Below are 22,479 nucleotides of genomic sequence, written 5' to 3' on the forward strand. Positions count from 1 at the left end.
TATATACATATACACATATATATAATAAAGTACTTAAAAAAAATAAAACGAAATAGAAAAAAAAATTAAACAAAACTAAAATTAAAAAAACTAACAAGACAAAAGCACACAGAATGACTAAATTTTAACACTAAACTTAAAAAAATTACAAATGAAAATATAAAAATAAAAGCTAAATATTATAATAGTATATAAATAATACTAAAATGACACTGATATTGTTGCTGAACACTGAATAGGATTCATCTATAAAACTCTTTAATATCAAAGAGGCAATAAAAATCAATATTTTCTTTCATGATATGACAGGTGTCTCATGGTTTATGATACCCGTGTGGTTCCCAGGCTGATCTGCTGAGGGACCAGCGTGACGGTGATGCAGCATCCAGGGAAGTTCTCCTCCTCCTTCTCCAGCAGGTCTTTCCCCTGGTGCAGCGAGACGAGCAGAAGAGAGGCGCGGGTGTCCAGCTCCAGCGTGACCTCCAGCTGCCCCACCGTGAAGTCGTGCCCGAAGGTCTGAGCGATGGAGGAGATGGAGCACAGCGATTCAGAGGACATGGAGCGATTCAGGGAGCTTCCGCTCGGATCCAGCTCTCGGCTCATCAGCTCCAGCGTCCCGAGATCCCGAAGACCATCTGGAGTGTCCAACAGCTGGAGACTCGGCTTTCGGCTCGCAGAGGACGCCCTCCGCTGGTTGGAAGCTGCAACACGCTGCACGAAAAACAGCAAGCATCATAATTATTAAGAAAATATTTTGTATTTTGTATTACACATTTAAATGTGTAATATTTTATAAATTATAATACTTATATTTCTATTAATAATAATAATAATAATAATAATAATAATAATATATATATATATTTTTTTTTATATATATATAGATTAACAAAACTTTACAAATATTTTTCTCACAAAACTGTATGGACATTTTTATAATAATATGATCGTTTTAAATCATAACCGTTAAAATAAATCTAGTAATTTCCCCAAAAAGTTATGTGGCAATAATAATATATTAATATAATACAATATAAATGTTATTAAATATAATGTTTAATATTGATATAAAATATATTTATATTTTAATATTTAAATAAGATTATTATTAATTAGTATGTATATATATATATATATATATATATTTTTTTTTTTTTTTCAAAAACTATCTATCCAGGTTTTTATTATAATATAAATATAATATAAAAAAAATGTTACTGTTACATTTTTTTTCTACATAATATAATAATAATAATAATAATAATATAATATATATTTACCATTTAAATAAAAATATTAATTAATTAGTATACACATCATTTCTATATTGATTTTATAATAAACTTTAATATAAAATACATTTTTTATTTTTTTACTATTAAAATAAATGTGGTAATTTTCTTTCTCAGTTTTTCTGCAGACCCCAGTTTGAAGACCCCTGCTCACCTTCTGTCTGACCTCAGAGTGGGAGGAGCCATATTTCTCCTGCAGGTAGCGGTAGTGGAAGTTTGGGAACGGAGAGGGAGTCGGGAAGGAGCCGGATTTATATAATTTCCACAGATTCACTATAACCACAGCAAACAGAACCAGGAACCCAAACACATACAAAAACACTTCCCAGCCAGGCGGGTTCAGCACCACTGACACACACACACACACACACACACACACACACACACACACACACACACACACACACACACACACACACACACACACACACACACACACACACACACACACACACACACACACACACACACACACACACACACACACACACACACACACACACACACACACAAAAAACACAATCAGAAACTCACTTACAGGGACTCATATGAAACCACTATGAAATCTAGAGGCGTATGAATGACGACTGCTCACCGCTTAGATGATATTCAGAAATATCCTGACCCTGCACAGACATAGTGCCACCTGAAACACACAAGACATTCAGAAATACCGCATTCACAAATTTACCATAGTAACCATAGTAACAGAGTTATTGTTATTACAAACCAAAATAACCCTTACAAATAATATACTGTGGTTGTACTATGGTAAAGTGATGGGTTCCGATGGTAAGACAATGGTCCTATAGTATTTTTGATTTATAACCATATTCATAGTACATAATACACCATTGAAAGAATACCATCGTACATACCCAAAAATATCATAGTGGGAACATGGGACATGGGGTAAAAAGGCCAGAAAACATGGTATTACAGGTTTGTTTATTCGCTTTGGTACTTTTTTCACAAGTAAGGTGTACATTTTCAAAACTCTTAGTATCCAAACTGATCACACTTGTAACACAGCTAGTCATTCTTTCAAAACCTGATCTCATGCTTTCATTACAGTTATACACTTTTCAGTCCATATTATCATTGTTTCAAACACAAGATTATTGTAATATGTAATGAGAACATTTGGTTTAATCACAGAAACACAACAGTATGATCTTCTTTCAATTTAGTACTTTTAACAATCAGTTCATCTAACAGCAAACAATGCAAGATACACGTTTCAAATCACTGTTGTTGCTGAAATAATTACAGTAATACAGGCTATAGTTGCCAAGTAATTGAATCCATAATGTTTGTAATAATATTTATCCAGTGTGTTATCAAAAGGTGTGATGAAGTACAGCCATGAGGTTCTGTGCTAACAGAGTTTGCTGGCAATGAATACAGTAAATGATTTCACTCTATACCATCTGACTGAATCTATACTGTACTGGAACTTTACAGATGAAGGTTGAGTTACAGTAATTCGGCAGTCTCTACCATGGTAATCTGTTTACAGTATTGCATACATACTGTAATGTAAAAATGCTGTATTTGATGCCATCTGTCTCCCTTCTACTGATGCATCGCTGATCAATCAACTGTTTCCTCTCCCTTATACTCTATTCTGCTTTACAGTATTTGCACAAATGGCAAATTTCTCTGTATCTTTCTCTCTCTCACACACACACACACACCATCGTGAACATCGTGGTGGTTAATATCTATAAATTATGTAAAAATAATTAAATACATTTGCTTATCCATATCAGAAATTGCAAACAAGTTCTATAGAAATTTGTCTATTGAATCAATATCTATAGAAATCTAGGAGTACCAAATGATTCATTGATTAACCATTAAGATCAGTTGGATTAAATAATAGACAAATGTATTAAACTGAACAAGAAGAGATGCATATCAAAAGTTTGATAGTAAGAGCTTTATGAAAGGCAGTGACTGTGAATGAAACATTTATGTAGATGAAACACTTATTTGGTGTTTGGTGTTGTGAAAAGGATACTTTGTGATTTTGTGTATTGTACTTACACAATTGAAAACATGATGAAATGTTTGCAAAAAGTGCACATTTGATGATCTGTTGTGATATTAGCACTAAGAGTTTTGAAAATGTACACCTAACTTGTGAAAATAGTACCAAAGCGAATTAAAAAAAATGTAACATGGCCCTTGTCTAAATAACATTATTATGGTACATATCCATATCCATACCAGTACTAACAAAGCACATATCCAATAAAAATCATACCATGATACATGTAAAAAACAAAAACAAAGCTTTATCATATCTATTCAAGATATCATGGTATTACTGTGGTAAATGCCCCCAAAAACATGGTATTATCATGATGCATGTAAGCAGTAATGTCCAGAAAAACAATGTATACACACGGCCCACGTCTAAATAACATTAAAATGCCACATAAGGTACATATACGTTTACTATGGTTATAACATTTTCACATATCCAATAAAAAAAATGGTAGTACCATGTGTCAAACACATGGTTTCATCGTACCTATCCAATAAACTATGGTAATGCTGTGGTAAATCCCTCCAAAAACATGGTATTACCATGACGCATGTAAACAAATGTCCAGAAAATGTGGTATTAACACGGCCTACATCTAAATAACATTAAAATACCACAAAATTACTATGGTACATATCCAAAAATACAATGGTATTAACATATCCACATAGTCATCATAATTATCCACAGTAAAACTGTGGTACTTTTTGCAAGTGACATAATAAGCTTTCAGAATCTTTCTCATTTTAATTTAGTTAATCACAAGTTACCACAGTTACTATGGTATTTCTGGCAGAAGCAATGAAGGTTCCTGTGGTAAATTGTTACAAGGATACTGAGGCACCTTTGAAACCTGGGAAAGACACCTCAGACATGAAAAGAAAGTCAAGTTAGGTCTAAAAAGAGAGAAAGTGAGAGGCGTATATGCTGTGAGTCATGCCGAGACTTCTGGGTAAAGAGATGAAGGGAGCAGCGGGAGCTGAGGAAGACTCCTGCAGAAGAATATGACAACGGGCCAATTAAAGCATCTGAGAAGCGAGCGCTCGCACGCTCTCATCCGCAGGGTTATGAGCGCTGGGATTCAGGGCATTGTGGCTTTTACATGTCTAGTGTGAAACGGAATATCTAATGAATACGTGTTGAAGTCGCACTGTCAGGATTGTTAGCAACTCTATGTAAGCGCATGTGTGTGTGTGTTTGTGTAACGGCCCACGCTCACTCTGTAATGACTACAGGAGCACAGATGGACACACACACACTCTTGGATCAGTGATACTGTCTGGACGCTGAAGCCAATATCCCAAAATAATTTCCCAAATGGCACATTCACTTGAGCTGTAAACCTTCATCCTGATAAACAATGAATCATGGAGCAGAAATCCCAAGCTTGCTTTCTTCAGTTCGCTTTGGTTTCTTTATTTTAGGTTGTGTAGGCAGTGCCTTTTATGAAGAAGCCATTAATGAAATAAGATTGAATTGGTTGCGTAGATGTTTAAGTCTTTATCTTACAGACATTAGGGTCTAGGTTTAAAGGGATAGTTCAGCCAAAAATGAAAATTTTGTCATTATTTACTCACCCTTCATGTAGAATTATTTATATTTATAAAAATTCTGTCATAATTTACTCACCCTCAAGTCGTTCCAAACCTGTATGAAATAATTACTTCTGCTGAACACAAAAGAAGATATTTTGAAGAATGTCGGGAACAAAACAGTTGATGGACCCCATTGACTTTCATAGTATTTTTCAATACAATGAAAGTCAATGGGGTCCATCAACTGTTTGGTTACACATATTCTGCAAAATATCATCTTTTATGTTCAGCAGAAGAAATTATTTCATACAGGTTTGGAACGACTTGAGGGTGAGTAAATTATGACAGAATTTTTATTTTTGGGTGAACTATCCCTTTAATTTATTTAGAAAACTCATACATTTTTGTGTGTGTATATGTGTGTGTGTGTAAAAAGAGGACATTCTGTATAAATTCGGTCTCCTTTTGTGTATTATGAAAGAAAATCATAGACAATAATGACAGAATTTTGGGTTAATTATCCCTTTAAAGATATATATTTTTCATAAACCCCTTAAACTCAGAGTAAATATTCCAGAAAAAGCATCTAAACAGATTCTAAAAAGTCTTGAAAGCAAATTGATTTTCTTTTGAAAGCCACTCCACCAAACAAGGCCTGAAATACCAGGAGGCCCAAACCAACAACCGCCCGCGTGACAGCCAAACTAAATCACCAGAGCTAATCAAGATGCTTTAAACGATCCTGTGGCACGGATCATTCAGATATGATTGTTTTCCAGCGCTGCATTCAGAGCGGATGAAATAGAGGCTGTGGACGGATGGAGAGCTCGAGTCTCGAGTCTGCACTGTCAGCTACTCTCTGCAGGACTGAAGCAAGCAAACGCTAATAAATCAACCGAGCTTTTAATCTCCAGAATGACTCATAATAACACTTTCACTGAAACACAGACTCGGAGAAGCTGCCTGCAGGATGAACGACCCACAGCAGACCACACACACACGTTGTGTTTTCATGTTTTGTGGGGACTTTCCATAGACATAATGGTTTTTATACTATACAAACTGTATATTATTTCCCCTTACACTAACCCCATCACAAAAAAATTCTGCATTTTTACATTTTCAAAAAACACCACGTAGTATGATTTATAGCGAACCAAAATATGTCCCTACAAGAACAAGGATTTCGGGTATTGCCAGCTTTTTTTGGAGGGACATTTTGTCCCTATAATGTAGTGTTTACCACGACCACACACACACGAGAAACGTTTTTTGGAATTACAACTCGAACTCCTCAAAGTATAAACAACCACGAAGCTGAAATTTACATACAATATGCCCAACACAAAGCAGATGGACTAGAGACGTCCAACAGGGCACAAAACACCTCAGACACACAAAAATGACGCACAACAGATAAAATGCGAACACATAATCGACACTAAAGTGCACAGCACATATAAAAACACTCAAAAAACACATGTAAACACCAAAAAACTAGCACATTCAGCACAAAACAAACACACTGGTGTTTTCATTTCGCAGCTGTTGTACTGGGGGTGCAGTGTGTTTTATTTGGCCCTTGGGGGTTAAATTAATGCCCTCATCAGAGGAGGGTCCATCAAGATCACCATGACAACCACCCGTGTCGCGGGCACGCGCACTGCATCAGCACGTAAACGGGCCCGAACTTCCAGTTCCACATCGAACCGACACCAACCGGCAGAAATAATAGGCTACATGACAATAATTCAGCATAACTGCAGCACGTGTCTGAAATACGTATGGCACAATAATAAAATTAATGTATGAGATAATATGTATATATTTATTTATTCACATTCATACTATTACAGGATAACTCGCGACATGTGCAGCATATGAACGTGATATGTGAGCGCTCATAAACACGCTTATGTGTGTGTTCTTACCTTCAGCAGTGTCTGTTTCTCCCTCTCCTGCTCACACACACTTTCATCCATCAATTAACGCGCAATACAGCATCAGAAGCACGTGCAGGATTCGATCACATCTGACGCGCGCGCGTTTAGATCAGATCTGAAGTGTGTCTGGGTTTTCCTCTGCGCATGATGAAGATCTGAATGCAGAAGTCCCACCCCTGCAATGCAACTTCAGCACCAACACACACACACACACACACGCGCGCGCACGGATAGGAGTGAAGGGGCTAGTTGTAACACTGAAAATTTCTCAGGGACGATTTAGACAGATTATTAGTACGAGAATTGGCTACAAGAAAAGAAAAAAGAAAGAGAAAAAAAAAGCGAATGATTGTTCATTGAACAAACGTCAAGCTTTTGTGAAAATACGCACCAATAGCAGCACTACAAATGGAGCCTGCCATTAAACAATTATATTTAAACAGCAAAGCAAACTAAAACTACAAACTAAAACAGCAAATGTGTCATACTACAAAAATATCAAAAACATTATTTTGGCAATCAAATATTGGAATTAATAGGTACAATACAACCTGCTATGTATATAAAATACATGAATCCTTAGAACAGCGATCTTCTAGCACTGTACCTTCATTTTATAAGATATTGGTATATTATTTTGCTAGATAAAAATGTAGTTTAGATAGAATGATAGACAGACTGATAGATCCTATAGACAGACAGATAGATACAATAGACATACAGATCCAGTATAGACAGACAGGTCCTATAGACAGACAAACAGATAGATATAAGTAATAATAGTACTATTATCACATTAATGTGCTATGGTATTTTAATGGTGCTTTATTATAGGCCTACTTCAAAAAAAAAAAAATACTATGGTCCAAAAACCACGGTAGTACCACAGTATCCGAATGTCAGACACTCTGTAGTGGCCAAAATGGTCAAATTATTTGCATTAAAAGGTTACGGTAATATAACTAATACCAGTTTGCAACATCCAAGCACCATGATGAGACGGACCGTTTTTAAAAAGAAAACTGACACCAGAAGTCTTGTACATTCATGATAAAATACCTGTGCTTACATTAAAATTAAGGTGGTGGTGGTTCAGAAGTTGTCTCTAACTGGTCAGGATAGGTCAAAATAAAAACTCCCATTTTATTTTGTTACTGTGTATCTTCAGTTCATTGGCTATTTTTAGGTTACTGTTAAAGTATAAATTATGAATAACACTAAATAAATCAGACTTCCAAAATACAGTGTCCCCATGAAAGCAAACATTTATTTACAGGATGCCAACCACTACAGTATCAGCAATTTCAGTGGAGTGATGCCAAGGAAACTTAGTGTTGCTGTGCGATTACAGAAAATAAAAGTCTAATGCCATTGTGATATTAGAGTATAAAAGATAAAATCCATCTCCGAGCCCTACGATCAGTGTTAATAGAGAGTTTTTATAAAAACTGCAGTTGAAGTCAAAATTAAAGACAGAACATCATTTGTTCAAAACTCAGTAGGAAAGTTAAATAAAGGGAAAAAAACAAGTTAAAAGAAAAACTATAAAAAAGCAGAGCTTAAATATTTACAATTCTGCATTTACATTCATTATCTCCATAAACGCTTTTTTGTCTTCATTGATGCCCATCAGTTCAGTCGAGCTGCTTTTGATCCACCGTGTTCAGTGTGTGATGGTTGAGTTCAGAAGTCCAGTCTTGACGTTGGATTTAGTAGCATTTGAGAGCTCCCGCTGTTGGCAAAAATAAAATAAAATAATGTTTTTGCTATTATTCCGTCACATGACTGTTTGACAGACCATAACCATTCATGTTCATGCATCTTTAGGTCTTAAAGCAGCAAGGTTCAATTTCAGTTTTATAGCGCATTTAATTCAACTGCTCATGTAATGGTATGACCCATTTCAGGGGTGGCCAAAACACAGGCGATACCACAAAAAAACTCCAGTTTTGATTTCATGGGGTCTTTACAAACAGCAGATTGGATTTCAGTTGTGCTTCTGTTATTCTCCGAGTGGTCACTTCACTGTTAGAAGCTGAAAGAACCCTCCTCCATTAGTCGGGTTAGGTGAGAAAAGTGTGTTAGTGTGATGGACAGGGAACGTTCTTAGACATACAGACCTGGACGTTGCAGTGGATTCAGAATCCTTCTATAACAGAAGGCAGAATAAGCACACGGGGGTCACTCGATTGCATCTGCTGCCTGTGTGTCTAGACCGCTAGAGGCAAGATAATGAACTTACCGCAAACTCCGAGTAGGAGGAGGCCACGGACGTGATGGAGTAGTTTCTGTGAGGGCTGGCGGTCATCGTGCGCAAAGCTCCGCTCAGATGAGAGATATTCTCCTTATTCTTCTCCAGACCACGAGGGGTTCGGCCACGAGCAGGCGTTCGCGCAGCCAACTAGTGGAGAAGCGGTTTACATTATTATTGATGATGATGATAAAAATTGATGTATAATATAACAGTGTGAAAAATCCAGTGTTTAAAACAGCATAAGTCACCTTGCTGGAGGAAAGGGGCGGTCTCATAGAAGGGGAGAAGCATATGGAACGGAGTGTCGTGTTGGGGGTGGAGATGCTGGAGGTGGAGATCAGCTTAAAACAGAACATAAATAGTGTGGTTAAAAAAAAAAAAAAGAGAATTCAAACAATCAGCTTTAAAAATAAAATAATAATAATTAGTTCCTCCTGATCCAAATCTAATGACCACCTGGTCAATAATAATAATAATAATTAATAATTCATTACATTTATATAGCGCTTTTCTCTGCACTCAAAGCGCTTTACATAGAAGGGGGGATCTCCTCAACCACCACCAATGTGCAGCATCCACCTGGATGATGCGACGGCAGCCATATTGCGCCAGAACGCCCACCACACACCAGCTTACTGGTGGAGAGGAGACAGAGTGATGAAGCCAATCAGTATACGGGGATGATTAGGAAGCCATGATGGGCAGAGGCCACTGGGCAAATTTGGCCAGGATGCCGGGGTTACACCCCTACACTTTCGAAAGACATCCTGGGATTTTTAATGACCACAGAGAGTCAGGACCTCGGTTTAACGTCTCATCCGAAGGTGTCAATGCACATTTTGTTTTGTAGTCGACTGAATAAAATTGTGTAAAAAATATATATATATATATATATAAAGCATTTATTTTTTAAAAATATAATGCATATATAATTTAGCTATAAAATTATGTTTATTATTGTTACATTAATATTTTTGACTTGCATATATTATATACATGCACATTTTGCAAAAAAATACAGAAATACATATACATTTAAAACATGTTATAATATAATATATAAAATGTATGTATGTATGCATGTATATATGTATGTATGCATGTATATATATATATATATATATATATATATATATATATATATATATATATATATATATATATATATATATATATATATATATATATAATATACATACATACATACATACTGCATTTAGTGTACATTTGCTATCATTATCAAATTATATTGTACTATTTTTTTTTTTTTTTTTTCATCTGCATTATATCTGGTAAATTATATTAGAATCAGGGTATTGGTACATTTGAATTTTGTTTTGATAAATATAAATTTGATACATTTATTCGGTCGACCATAAGTACACATATTCCATCAGTACCTTGCGTGTTTTGCTAGGTGTCGGCGTTCCGGCGAGTCTCCTCTTGGTCGGGGTCCTGATGATGGTGCCGTACAGCAGATCTTCCTCAGTATGCTTCAATTTCTTCATTTGCTGCACAGTACAAACATCACGTCAGAACTAATCAAGAACTTGTGTGTAATATTACATAAAATTAGCAATGTCAGAAAGAGTAATTTCAAGAGTTCATACCCGTTCCTGTTTTTCTCTCTCTTTCTCCATACGGTGTTGATTCCACTGGTCTTCCACATACTGCAGGAACGGCTGCCCATTCACACGGAACTCCTTACACTGCGCCGCTTCCCATTGGTCAATCTGAGCCTTCAGACTCTTCTCGAGCTAAACAAACAAACAAAACTAATAAGCATACAGACCATTCCCGTCAATCAAACATTGTTTGCTTAAAGAGCAGCTCAAACCTTCGGCAAACTCTTCTGCAGGTCGACTCTCTGTTTCTCCTCCTTCAGCAGGTTTCCTCCTCTGTTGTTGAAGCGAGACGGGTCTGTGGCTTTTTTCTGGAGAAACGAAGAGCAATCATAATCGGATTTAATATCAGAAATCTCTTTAATATATGTTTATGAATCTTTTCAGGTGATTTCCCATGATTCCTCACCTCCAGCTCCTGATAGAGAGTCCAGTTGCTGCTCCAGGTGGAAACGGCGTCGTACATCTCGCGGTGTCCGTTATAATCCTCCTTCAATCGTTCCAACTCCAGCTCATGTTCACGCAACACCTCCTCGTCCAGATTGTCTAACAGCACAAAACAACAAAATCAATCAACCAAACTCTCAATACCAATTTGCATAAAGTCTGTACAGTTCAGATTAAAATCTGCATGAAATTGATGTTGCAATAGTCCTTTATTCTCTATTGTGAAGTATATCAGAGTAAACTGGTTTCTTAAAAAAAACTAAATGTAGACTTGATTTTGTCCATTTTGAATTGACTGGATGATTGTGGTTTGCTATTGGTCGATCTCATATGAGTGACAGGTTGCCCCGCCTTAATGCCAGTAAACATGTCATCAGAGATAAGCTATTTTGATTAAAGGTTACAAGGCACATAAATTAAAAAAAGATAATATGGACAAATAAATCATTTATAATATATACTACAATATCCCATAAAAAAAAAAAAAAAGTCATTTTTGATTTCATGGTGACTAAGATTAGTTCGGTCTCAAATGAGCCCAAGCTGCATACTATTTCTGAATTTTTGAAGTATGCATCCATGAGCTCATATCATCCACAAAGCCTTTTGCTACATTGTTGTATGCATGAGTGTAATGTGGTCTCAATAATTCCCTTAAATATCATCTTATTATATTCTCAAGTATGTACTCTCCCACCACCAGCACTTTTTGTACTCTGAAGTAAGCAAACTGGGATTCAGCCAAGTTCTTGAAATCTAGCTGTTGGCATACCGCTGTGGTAAGGAACGAAGGCTTGTCTCTGCTCCAGGCTGTAGTAGCATTTGTCCCAAAACTTGACCATCTCTGACCGGATTGTCTGAATAACACGCTCAATGTTTTTCTTCTTCAGCTCCTCCAATAGCTGAAGCTCTGCCTGCAGCTGTGACACAGCGAGAAACACAGCGTGAGGAATGTTTTAGACTTCCAGAAACATCATCATGACCTACTTTAGTGACAGGTGCGCGAGTACTTACTGCGTTCAATCTGCTCTTTGTGGTAGTGTGGGTGTTCTGCATGAGACTCTCTCTTTCTTCCATGGGAACCTGCAACATCTCCCACAATTCCTCAATACGAGCACGGATGGACACACACAGAGCTTCACTTTCAGCTTTACGGCTCTCGAGCTGAAACAACACACACACACACACCATTAACCAGTGACACTTCACCTACTGAAAACCAAACATTAGCACCAAAAATGATTGTTTAAAAAGATATAAAATAAATAAGGTTACACTATTTTAAAGGGATGTAATGTTAATTTAAAACATGTACTTATTATAGGGTTAGGGGTTAGTTGCATGTGATTATGCATAATTTATTGTTATTACTATAGTAAATACATGTAACGTAACGACACTTAAATAAATTGTTACTAATAAATATGCATATGCATTTATTTTAGTTTTTTTTATAGATATTGTATAATAATGTTATAAAATATACAACCATTTTTTTTAACAAGTCTCATGCTCACCTAGGCTTCATTTGTTTGATCAAAAAGACATTAAAAACAGAAACAATGAAACATTAGGTTTTTCATTCCTGTGATTTAAAGCAGAATTTCCAGCATCATTACTCCAGTCTTCAGTGTCACATGATCCTTCAAAAATCTTTCTAATATGATGATTTGCTGCTCAAGAAACATTTCTGATTATTATCAGTGTTAAAAATGGTTGTGCTGCTTAATATCTTTGTGGAAACAATTTTTTTGCTGTTCAAAAGAAGAGCATTTAACTCAAATAGAATTGCCTTTACAGTTACTTCTGATCAATTGAATGCATCCTTACTGAATAAATATGTAAATTAAAGGAATGGCTGAAAGAATAGTGTGAAGAGTGTCAGTACCTGCTGCAGTAACACTTTAAGTGAGCTGATGTTTTCCACAGAAAGACAGAAAGCGTCTTCATCCTCACACACAGCGTCTTTCTCAAAGGTTGTGTCAGGATGCTGCTCCAAATCCTCCATCAACACCGTGATCTGATGCTTCATTTCCACAAACTCGCCATGACGACGCTCCTGTAAACACAAGCACACTTCCTGTAACCATTCTGGATGGCAAACTACCACACTATTCATTTAAGAACACAGGATACATTAGTGGACAAAAGTTTGGAACAATTAAAGTCCCCATGAAATCAAAATTGACCCTATTTACTTTGTTAGCGCATATTACTAGTCTTGTGGTGAACAATTAATCCGTGCAAGCAAATTTTTTTTACCATGGTAATCTTTAATCAAAATCTGAAAATGCCCCTCCCCTCTGCATTGGAGGACCTTCTCTGATGACATAGGTTTGAGGAATTGGTTTGGGCAACGCTTAACCACTCCCCTCAAACCGTTAGTCTGCTATGAGCAGAGATGGAGAGGAGGAGCGCTAGAGTAAAACCCTGCCCTCTGTTCAATATTCCTTTTCACTGGGAAATACGTCATAACACTGGAGAAAAGTCGTTTGGAACTTCCGGTTCACGCGGACTTTAAGATTTTTGAAAATTTTAATTATTCCTGTGATGCAAATCTGCACTTTTAGCATCATTACTCCAGTTTTCAGTGTCACACAATCCTTCAGAATTGAGAATGATCCTGTTCATCCTATAAAGCGATCGAGTCTCTTCAGAAAATATGAACTGAACCGCTCAATTCATATGGATTAGTTTAACGATCTCTTTATGAACTTTTTGAAGCTTCAAAGTGGTAGTTGCGTAGCTGTCAATGGAGGGACGGAAATCTCTCAGATTTCGTCAAAAAGCTCTTCATTTGTGTTCTGAAGATGAACGAAAGTCTTACAGGTTTGGAACAAATGAGGATGAGTAATGTCAGAATTTACATTTTTAGGTGAACTATCCCTTTAATATAGCGCATTACATACTAAAAAAAACAGTGCTACTCAGCTTTGTGAGTGTTTTACCTTCTCCTGGTTGCGTGTGTTGATGTATTGCCTGTAGTTGTCCAGCTGCTGTTGTGACGGCACTCTTTCGGGATGGATGGGGAAGAGGTCATCGCACAGGACATCGCACAGATCTTGATCCTGCTGAATCAGAGACTTCAGCTCGCTCTGACGCCCACCCTTCTCCTCCAGCATCATCTTGACCTGCGTACGGAGATCCTTCTCCAACTGCAGCATCGTAAGGCCGTCTTCCTCCTGCCAAACACAGAAAATATACAATCTGATTGGCCGGCTGAACAGAACGTCTGGGGGTTAGAGGGCACAGGTTTTTCCTTCTGAGACTTTATGGAGATGAGCAAAATACTCACCTGATACTCCAGCAGCTGGAGTTCATCACACAGGCAAGCCAGCTCTTTTCTGCATGCTTCAATACTGCTCATCAAGCGTTTCTTCAACCCCTCCTCCTCTGCGATCATCATGTCCAGCAGGTTCTGGAATCACAATGAAGATTTCACATTGAATCGGTGTCGCCACTCTCTCCGGTTAATGAGAAGCGCACATGACCCGAACTGACCTTGATGTGCATGTGAACGGCGTCTGTACGCTGACACCGCTGGTCCTCTGGGATCCCGATCTCCTCCCAGATGTCCTTCAGCTCACCAAGAGCATTGTTCAGATATGAGACAGACTCTGCAGCGTGGACCTCACTGAAATTACACACGTTCAGATCTACTGAATACATGTCTTGTTATCTTACATGCTATTTAAAGGGTCAGATGGCATGGTCACATGATATGTGTTGCAAGTTAAACACCATAAAATAGTCACCATTGAGTGTTATTCTTATGAATGAATAAATGATCAAACCAACAGCATTATTCTACTATTATACTTATTAAATTGTTCATAAACAATCATTTGTATTAATAAATGATCACTAAAAACTTGTATTTTTAAATAATCAAATTATTTATTTTCTAATAATAGCAGAATTATTGATTATCATTGCTATTAATGTAAAAGGGCTTCACAATGTTTATAATTGAGCAGAATAATCATTTGTATCAATAATTAATCATTACAAATGTGCATCACTATTAATAGCGGTCTGTTACGGAATAATACATTAATTATATTTTTCCAATAAAAGCAGAATTATTGTTTATCATTGTTATGACTAGAAAAAGGCTTCAAAATGTTTTTAAGTAGAATAATCATTTTTTATTAATACATTTTCATTAAATATGTGCAGCATTATTGACGTTAACGTTAATAACAGTCCAATAATAACAGAAAAGGGCGGGGTTTCATGTTGTTTATAAATGAGCAGAATAATCATTTCCATTAATTAATGATCACTAAAATGAAAAGCATTATTGATTGCTGTCTGTATTGAATAAAATTACTGTATTTGACAATAATAGCAGAATTATTTTTCTCCGCAAGGTTTATAAATTAGCATATCATTTGTATTAATAAACGACCATTGACAATGTGCAGCATTATTGATCGCTGTCTGTATTAAAGAATAATAAAATATTTACATTTTCCAACATTAGCGGAATTACTGAAAAGGACGGTTTTAAATCAACAGTATTTGCTTCCGTGCTAATGCTAAATAGTCGCTTAATCCATTTGAAAATATTAAAATTAAAGTAAAATCACTCACAACTCACGATACATCGATAATTTTCAACCTAAATAGAAATAACGTTACTAGTTTCACTAAATCATTAGCATCGACGGCAACTAAAGCTAACACAAACGAACACATTGCTATAAATAATTATCTATAACGTACATAAACACACAGCTTCAAACTCTCCCTCTTACCTCTTCCTCATCCTGTCCTTCGCCGCAGATCTCCGATGAGATTTATATAATTGATAAACGCTGTTTTCACTTCTAAACTTCTATTTTACGCTTCATTCACGATCTATCCGACGCCGGGCTCGAAATTACTGACTAAAAATTCAAACCCCGCACTGATACGCCTCTGGCCTCTGATTGGCCGAGGTCAAGCTAGACAACTATATCGTGCTAGCTGATAGGCTGAAGTACGCCATATGACATATTACAGCGCACTGATTGGCTGACATTTCAAGCCAGCTGACTGACCAGTTTAACCAGCTGTACTGAAGAATGGAATTACGTTGAGTTCGGACCACTGATATTACAAGATATTATGAATCATTAGATCAGTGGTTCGGACACTTTAATGAGCAGAATTGAATGTAATCAAATCGTGATTGATTTGTTTGGGCAAATGCTGAGTATAATAATTTCTGATACTGTTTGACAACTTTTATGATAAAATTTTTATTAAATTCTAAACTTGTGGAATACAATCCTGAAACTAAATGATTGATGCAATATAAATAAACACAATAGAGTGATTAATTAAATTCATTCAAACTGTCCTAGCCCTTTTCAAAATCTGTAACTTTTTTACTAAGTGATTAATCTTCATCATGATGAACTCTAGAGTTATGGTTCTCATCAACTAGGTGATTAATCTTTGTCAGATCTACGGTTAATCATGTGGCAGCAACATAAACAATAATGCAATGAAATCAATAAACAAACAGGACCTCTTCTCCATAAAAGACTGGAGTATTAAAGCTGCAAAGGATTCATTCATTCAGAAGGATTTGTATACATTAATTTATGGAGCTGAAGATAAAAATGAATTAATTCATTAATGGATTTGAAGACTGATTCATATGCTCATATAGCATGTCGATGATTCATTTATACTTTCCTTAATGGAGTTAAGGATTCATTCGTTAATTCCATTGTTCCTCAGGATTATTTCATTTATTTATTTAGACAGCTGAGGATCATGGTTTCTCAGCCGCTCCGGGTCATAAGCTCCTCCAGGGCTCTCTCTTTATGGTTCTCGTGCACCAGTAAAACTTCTTTAATGGTGCTCTGCTGGAAACCCATCTCACAGAACTGAGCCAGCAGAAACAGGAACTCTGAAGCCTGAGAGAAAAACAAAAAGTTTATACGCTACATCAGATTGGTGTATTTGATTTGCTAAATGCTGACTGGCTGCGTGTTTTGTATGCTGGGTCAGGGTGCCAACTGGTTGAGTGTTTGGAGCACTAAATACTGGTTTGATAAGCGTTTCGTGTGCTGGATGCTGATTGGTTGATAATTAGAGCGTTATATGCTGATTCGAGGGGTGTTTTGTGCCCCGGATGCTGATTTGTTGAATGTTTGGAGCGCTATATGCTCATTTGACCACTAAATACTGGTTTGAGGGTTGTTTCGTACTGAAGCACTAAATATTGGTTTGAGGGGTGTCTGGTGTGCTGGATGCTGATTGGTTGAGTGTTTGGAGCACTAAATACTGGTTTGATAAGCGTTTCGTGTGCTGGATGCTGATTGGTTGATTGTTTAGAGCGTTATATGCTGATTTGAGGGGTGTTTTGTGCCCCGGATGCTGATTTGTTGAGTGTTTGGAGTGCTATATGCTCATTTGAGGGGTGTTTCGTGTGCTGGATGCCGATTGTTGAGTGTTTGGAGTGCTAAATAATGGTTTGAGGGGTGTTTTGTGTGCTGGACGCTGATTGGTTGAGAGTTTGGATCATTAAATACTGGTTTAAGGGGTGTTTCACACGCTGGATGCCAATTGGTTGAATGTTTGGAGCGCTATATAATCATTTGACCACTAAATACTGGTTTGAGGGTTGTTTCGTACTGAAGCACTAAATATTGGTTTGAGGGGTGTCTGGTGTGCTGGATGCTGACTGGTTGAGTGTTTGGAGCACTAAATACTGGTTTGATAAGCGTTTCGTGTGCTGGATGCTGATTGGTTGATTGTTTAGAGCGTTATATGCTGGTTTGAGGGGTGTTTTGTGCCCCGGATGCTGATTTGTTGAGTGTTTGGAGTGCTATATGCTCATTTGAGGGGTGTTTCGTGTGCTGGATGCCGATTGTTGAGTGTTTGGAGCGCTAAATAATGGTTTGAGGGGTGTTTTGTGTGCTGGACGCTGATTGGTTGAGAGTTTGGATCATTAAATACTGGTTTAAGGGGTGTTTCACACGCTGGATGCCAATTGGTTGAGTGTTTGAAGAGCTAAATACTGGTTTGAGGGGTGTTTTGTGCCCTGGATGCCGATTTGTTGAATGTTTGGAGCGCTATATGCTCATTTGACCACTAAATACTGGTTTGAGGGTTGTTTTGTACTGGAGCACTAAATATTGGTTTGAGGGGTGTCTGGTGTGCTGGATGCCAAATGGTTGAGTGTTTAGAGCACTATATGCTGATTTGAGGGGTGTTTTGTGCCTTGGATGCTGATTGGTTGAGTGTTTGGAGCACTAAATATTGGTTTGAGGGGTGTTTTGTGCCTTGGATGGCGATTGGTTGAGTGTTTGAAGTGCTATATGCTCATTCGCTGGATGTTGATTGGTGGGGTGTCTTTTCCAGGTCTTACTTTGCTCTCGCAGTTCTGGAACATCTCCAAAGCTTCTTCCACCTGAGTCTTCTCATAACCCAGCCGACAGAGACGATCACATGAAGTCAGGTACCTCAAAATCTGGAGAAAATCAATAGGGAATCAGATACAGATTGTGTATTTTTACACTATGTGCTTTTGCATGCAGTGTGTGTGTGTGTTACCTGATCAGGGCTCTTGGGTCCTGTCCTCTGCAGTGCTAGTATGGCAGTGTGCAGTGTGTATCCTTGTTGTGTAACGGCTTCAAGAAGATCCCTTTCTTCTTGACTCAAAGCACACAGCAAGTCTGCTGGAGCGTCCTTCAGCCCTCTGGATGTCTGCGGACGCACACCCTAAAACACACCGGTAACAAAAAAATCAGCTCAACAATAATCCTAAATAAGATTTAAGGATCTGCTGCATGTGTATATCACATGTGAGGCTGGTTGAGGCCTGGCTGAGGGTGTGTATATTACATGTGATGAGGTGTGGTGTGTGTATTACATGTGATGAGGTGTGTATATACATGTGATGAGGTGTGTATATTACATGTGAGGCGGGTTGAGGCCTGGCTGAGGGTGTGTATATTACATGTGAGGCGGGTTGAGGCCTGGCTGAGGGCAGCTGTCCTGCAGACGAGGGTCTCGGCTGTAAGAGTGTGTTTGAGTTGCTCCGCCTGCTGGTTCTCGTAACGACAGGTTTCCTGCGGGGCGCTCTGGAGCTGTGAGGACTTCCCTGCGGCGTCTGGCTGAGGGAAAGCGGGACAGGCTTCCGGATGTCTTTTAGAGAGGAGGCAGAGTTCGGTCGGGCCTTCTGGAGAGTGCAGGACGGGGCAGGGCGAGGGGTGGAGCCTCGCTGGGTCTGACGAACTGAACACCGCAGGCACTGTGAGCCGGAGCTCTTCGGTCTTTCTTTGCTGCGAGCATTATCTTCCTCAGTAGACGAGCCCTCGTCATCTTCACCGTAGCCACCCTCGCCGTCCGTGTCGGCGATGAGGAACTGGACCGTCCGCTGGGGGCGGAGCTTACGCGAGTCGGCAGCGCTGAGGCTTTGGCTGCGGGGACGTGGGCCCACTTCCCAGAACTCTGTGCTTCTGAGGCGCACCAAGCGGCTCTCCTGCGGGCTGCTGAACATCAGCCAATATGGCGGGCAAGTGGGGGACACACTTGGGGGAGCTTTAGTGGCCTTCCTGTTCTCCCGCTGCTGTTCTTCCACTATAGCCATGATCCGTTTCTCCAGAGAGAATGAATACTGTCGAGCAGGACAACATGTGAGCATTAAGCAGAGGCGGACAGAGTACACAGCTACATTACTTGAGTAAAAGTACAGATACCCCTTGCTAAATTTTTACTCAAGTACAAGTAAAAGTACTACAGTCAGATGTCTACTTAAGTAAAAGTACTGAAGTACTTGGTTTTAAAAGTACTTGAGTATCAAGAGTACATTTTCGAAATATTGCATTACTACTGCCACAGTGCTTACATTGGTAAACACAGCAAACACTTGAAGCGAAAACTATCATTAACTTGTTCAGAAAATTGAAATAGTCTGGCGAGGTGGGGCCACGGCTTGGCACATTCCCGGGATGCGATATTTTTTTTCCCAGGATGGTAGGGGAAGACTCATGAATATTCATTAGGGAAGTCATCCCTGATTGGTCTGATGACCTACCCCTAACCCCACCCCTAAACCTACCCGTCACTGGGGTTAAGACCAATCAGGGATGACTTCCCTAATGAATATTCATGAGTCTTCCCCTACCATCCTGGGAAAAAAAATATCGCTCCCGGGATGGACCTGCTGCGTCTTCATCCATTGTTTCGTCCATGGTTTCGTCTCTTATCTAAATCTGACCATGGAGTTGACTTTGGCGGAAAGCTGAAGGTGATTGCTGATAGGCTGTCCCAATCAGTGGCGCCTGCACAATCCAATCACATTTGAGAGGGTTTCCGAGATGTTTCTTTTTTCCTTTTAAAAAAATTTTTTTTTAGAAGAAGTAACGGGTACTCACAGTTATGGATAGAAATGTAGCGGAGTAAAGAGTACAATATTTGCCTCTCAAATGTACTTGAGTAAAGTCATGAGTACTCCCCAAAAATGATACTCGAGTAAAGTACAGATCCCTCAAAATTGTACTTAAGTACTGTACTCAAGTAAATGTATTCAGTTACTGTCCGGCTCTGGCATTAAGAGACAGAAGATCCTACAGAGTGTAAAATATTAGATAGATGTTTATTGTTGGATTCTGACCTTTGTATCACGCAGTATTTGAGCAAAATCTGGGATCTTTATTTCAGGAGCTGCAACCGGCTCTTTCTGGCCCAAATGTATCTCCATAGAGTCCAGTGCAACTTTAAATGGAACCTCATCCAGGCTACACATTCTGCTGACATGAACATACAGTTTAGCCAAGTTAATAATATTTATGTTAATCAGTATCTCAGTCAGTATCGCTGAGGCACATTTTTAAGACATAGGCAGTTTAGGCACATTTCCATGAATATGATACACTTATGATACAAAAACATACCTATTGATGATACCTATAAACATAAAATATCATAATTCCAGTGTTGGGTTTGTTACTGTAAAAAAGTAAATAAATACTAGCTACATCTTCAAAAAATGTAATTAGATTACTGTACTAATTTCTAAAATGTATTGCATTACTTATTATTCATTATTTTCTAAATCCCATAACAACCTCAAACAGTTGAACAATACAAGGACAGACATTAAATTATAAATTATTCTTGGACTGACCAAAGTATTATAAGGGAGAAGGTTACATTAAAAACACATTTAGACATTAAAATTTGATGTTAAATACACTATTGTTTTATATAGAATTGTTCTAGACTATATTTATTTAATGCATTTACAACGGAAGTAATTAAAATTCTAGAAAAATTAAGAGCAATCCCTTTTGGAAACTTTACCTTTCCAAAAGGAAAGTATTTAAATTACATTAATTAATTATTCAGTAATGCATTACACTCAACACTGAATACTAATAATGATACTCACTTCACCTTATTGTAGTAAAAACCTTTATATTAGAAACTAAAAATGAAGATTTTAACTTTTTAACGTTTAACTTTGATATAAAATTAATATTTTCAAAAAAGTAATGTAAGCTTTTGCTAATAGTAATAATGTGATACTCAATCACTGTTGTAAAACTTATCCATAGGCTATATATATAATTTTATTTAAAATATATTTAATATAATCATAATATTTATACATTACAACATTTGCATGGAACCAAGTAAACTGTAAATTGGTATATCTGTATATTAGCATTGATTACAGGACATGATTCAATGAAAGTGTCTTACCTGTAGTTTTCGGTAGTGTCTGTGAGTTGAAGGATGTGTGTGTGTGTGTATCTTATGTTCTTCGGTTGCAGATTTATCATGTTCGTGAGGTTCACGTGTGCATAATAACAGAAGCATCATGTCCCCTGGTGAATCAACACAGGCTTACACACTTACTCACACAATAATCCTTCCATACACTGTCGGAACAAACTTACATCAACAACATCATCATAATCATGTTCCTTTCCATGTCTCACAAGATGGTAAGGTGCTTAAGATACTAAGATGTTAAATTCCTAGAATACTCGGATAGATTCAATGAACCGTGATGCTGTTTTGTTTATGTAATATGTTAACAGATGTGAGAAGATTCTTAGTGCGTTATTGTGTTGTTTACTCGCCGTGAATCTGAAAATGGCATCAGGAGATTACACACACTTTATGAGCTTGAAGTGCTGGGCCATTACATAAACAGGGATGATTTATGTGGTTTGTGGCGCCCTCTAGTGGCCATAAACTAAAACAGCATTTTTGTATCTCACCTAAAGTAAGTCAAATTACATTAAAAATAGGGCTGTCAAAAGATTAATCGCGATTAATCGCATCCAAAATAAAAGTTTGTTTACATAATATATGTGTGT

General features: G+C 37.7%; 3 protein-coding genes across 11 annotated transcripts in view; all 3 read right to left on the reverse strand.

Annotated features, from left to right (window-relative positions):
* Nucleotides 1–6,995, reverse strand: part of syt12 (synaptotagmin XII) — a 12,799-nt gene extending 5,804 nt beyond the window's left edge. Inside the window, exons 1-4 of the mRNA XM_079860052.1 lie at nucleotides 6,812–6,995; nucleotides 1,888–1,938; nucleotides 1,447–1,640; nucleotides 331–711 (exon numbers count right to left, since the gene is read on the reverse strand). Of these exons, the coding sequence (XP_079716178.1) occupies nucleotides 331–711; nucleotides 1,447–1,640; nucleotides 1,888–1,930 (618 nt within the window). The 5' untranslated portion in view covers nucleotides 1,931–1,938; nucleotides 6,812–6,995. The remainder of the gene's footprint in view (nucleotides 1–330; nucleotides 712–1,446; nucleotides 1,641–1,887; nucleotides 1,939–6,811) is intronic.
* A 1,055-nt stretch (nucleotides 6,996–8,050) lies between these two features.
* prc1a (protein regulator of cytokinesis 1a) lies at nucleotides 8,051–16,060 on the reverse strand. 3 transcript variants are annotated; one of them, XM_079859351.1, is made up of 15 exons: nucleotides 15,907–16,060; nucleotides 14,648–14,780; nucleotides 14,442–14,564; nucleotides 14,095–14,328; nucleotides 13,035–13,205; nucleotides 12,161–12,310; nucleotides 11,919–12,066; nucleotides 11,109–11,245; nucleotides 10,915–11,010; nucleotides 10,688–10,834; nucleotides 10,478–10,588; nucleotides 9,326–9,418; nucleotides 9,066–9,224; nucleotides 8,944–8,972; nucleotides 8,051–8,555 (listed from the first exon to the last, which is right to left on the reverse strand). In XM_079859351.1, exons 1-15 carry the CDS (start codon nucleotides 15,915–15,917, stop codon nucleotides 8,507–8,509), a joined length of 1,791 nt encoding a protein of 596 aa, XP_079715477.1. In that variant the 5' UTR covers nucleotides 15,918–16,060; the 3' UTR covers nucleotides 8,051–8,506. The 3 variants fall into 3 exon arrangements, with proteins under 3 accessions (XP_079715477.1, XP_079715478.1, XP_079715479.1); XM_079859352.1 differs by having other exon boundaries at nucleotides 8,944–8,969; nucleotides 15,907–16,050; XM_079859353.1 differs by lacking the exon at nucleotides 8,944–8,972.
* Nucleotides 15,907–22,310, reverse strand: ubap1la (ubiquitin associated protein 1-like a). Of its 7 annotated transcripts, XM_079859356.1 has the most exons (7): nucleotides 22,054–22,197; nucleotides 21,857–21,981; nucleotides 20,766–20,901; nucleotides 19,065–19,766; nucleotides 18,701–18,868; nucleotides 18,516–18,617; nucleotides 16,062–17,058 (listed from the first exon to the last, which is right to left on the reverse strand). In XM_079859356.1, exons 2-7 carry the CDS (start codon nucleotides 21,934–21,936, stop codon nucleotides 16,924–16,926), a joined length of 1,323 nt encoding a protein of 440 aa, XP_079715482.1. In that variant the 5' UTR covers nucleotides 21,937–21,981; nucleotides 22,054–22,197; the 3' UTR covers nucleotides 16,062–16,923. The 7 variants fall into 7 exon arrangements, with proteins under 7 accessions (XP_079715485.1, XP_079715484.1, XP_079715483.1 ...); XM_079859359.1 differs by having other exon boundaries at nucleotides 15,907–17,058; nucleotides 19,107–19,766; nucleotides 20,766–20,898; nucleotides 21,857–22,310; XM_079859358.1 differs by having other exon boundaries at nucleotides 15,907–17,058; nucleotides 19,107–19,766; nucleotides 21,857–22,310.
* Nucleotides 22,311–22,479: the final 169 nt, after the last annotated feature.

This window comes from Squalius cephalus, assembly GCF_949319135.1.
Source record: "Squalius cephalus genome assembly, chromosome: 23".
Classification (NCBI taxonomy): domain Eukaryota; kingdom Metazoa; phylum Chordata; class Actinopteri; order Cypriniformes; family Leuciscidae; genus Squalius; species Squalius cephalus.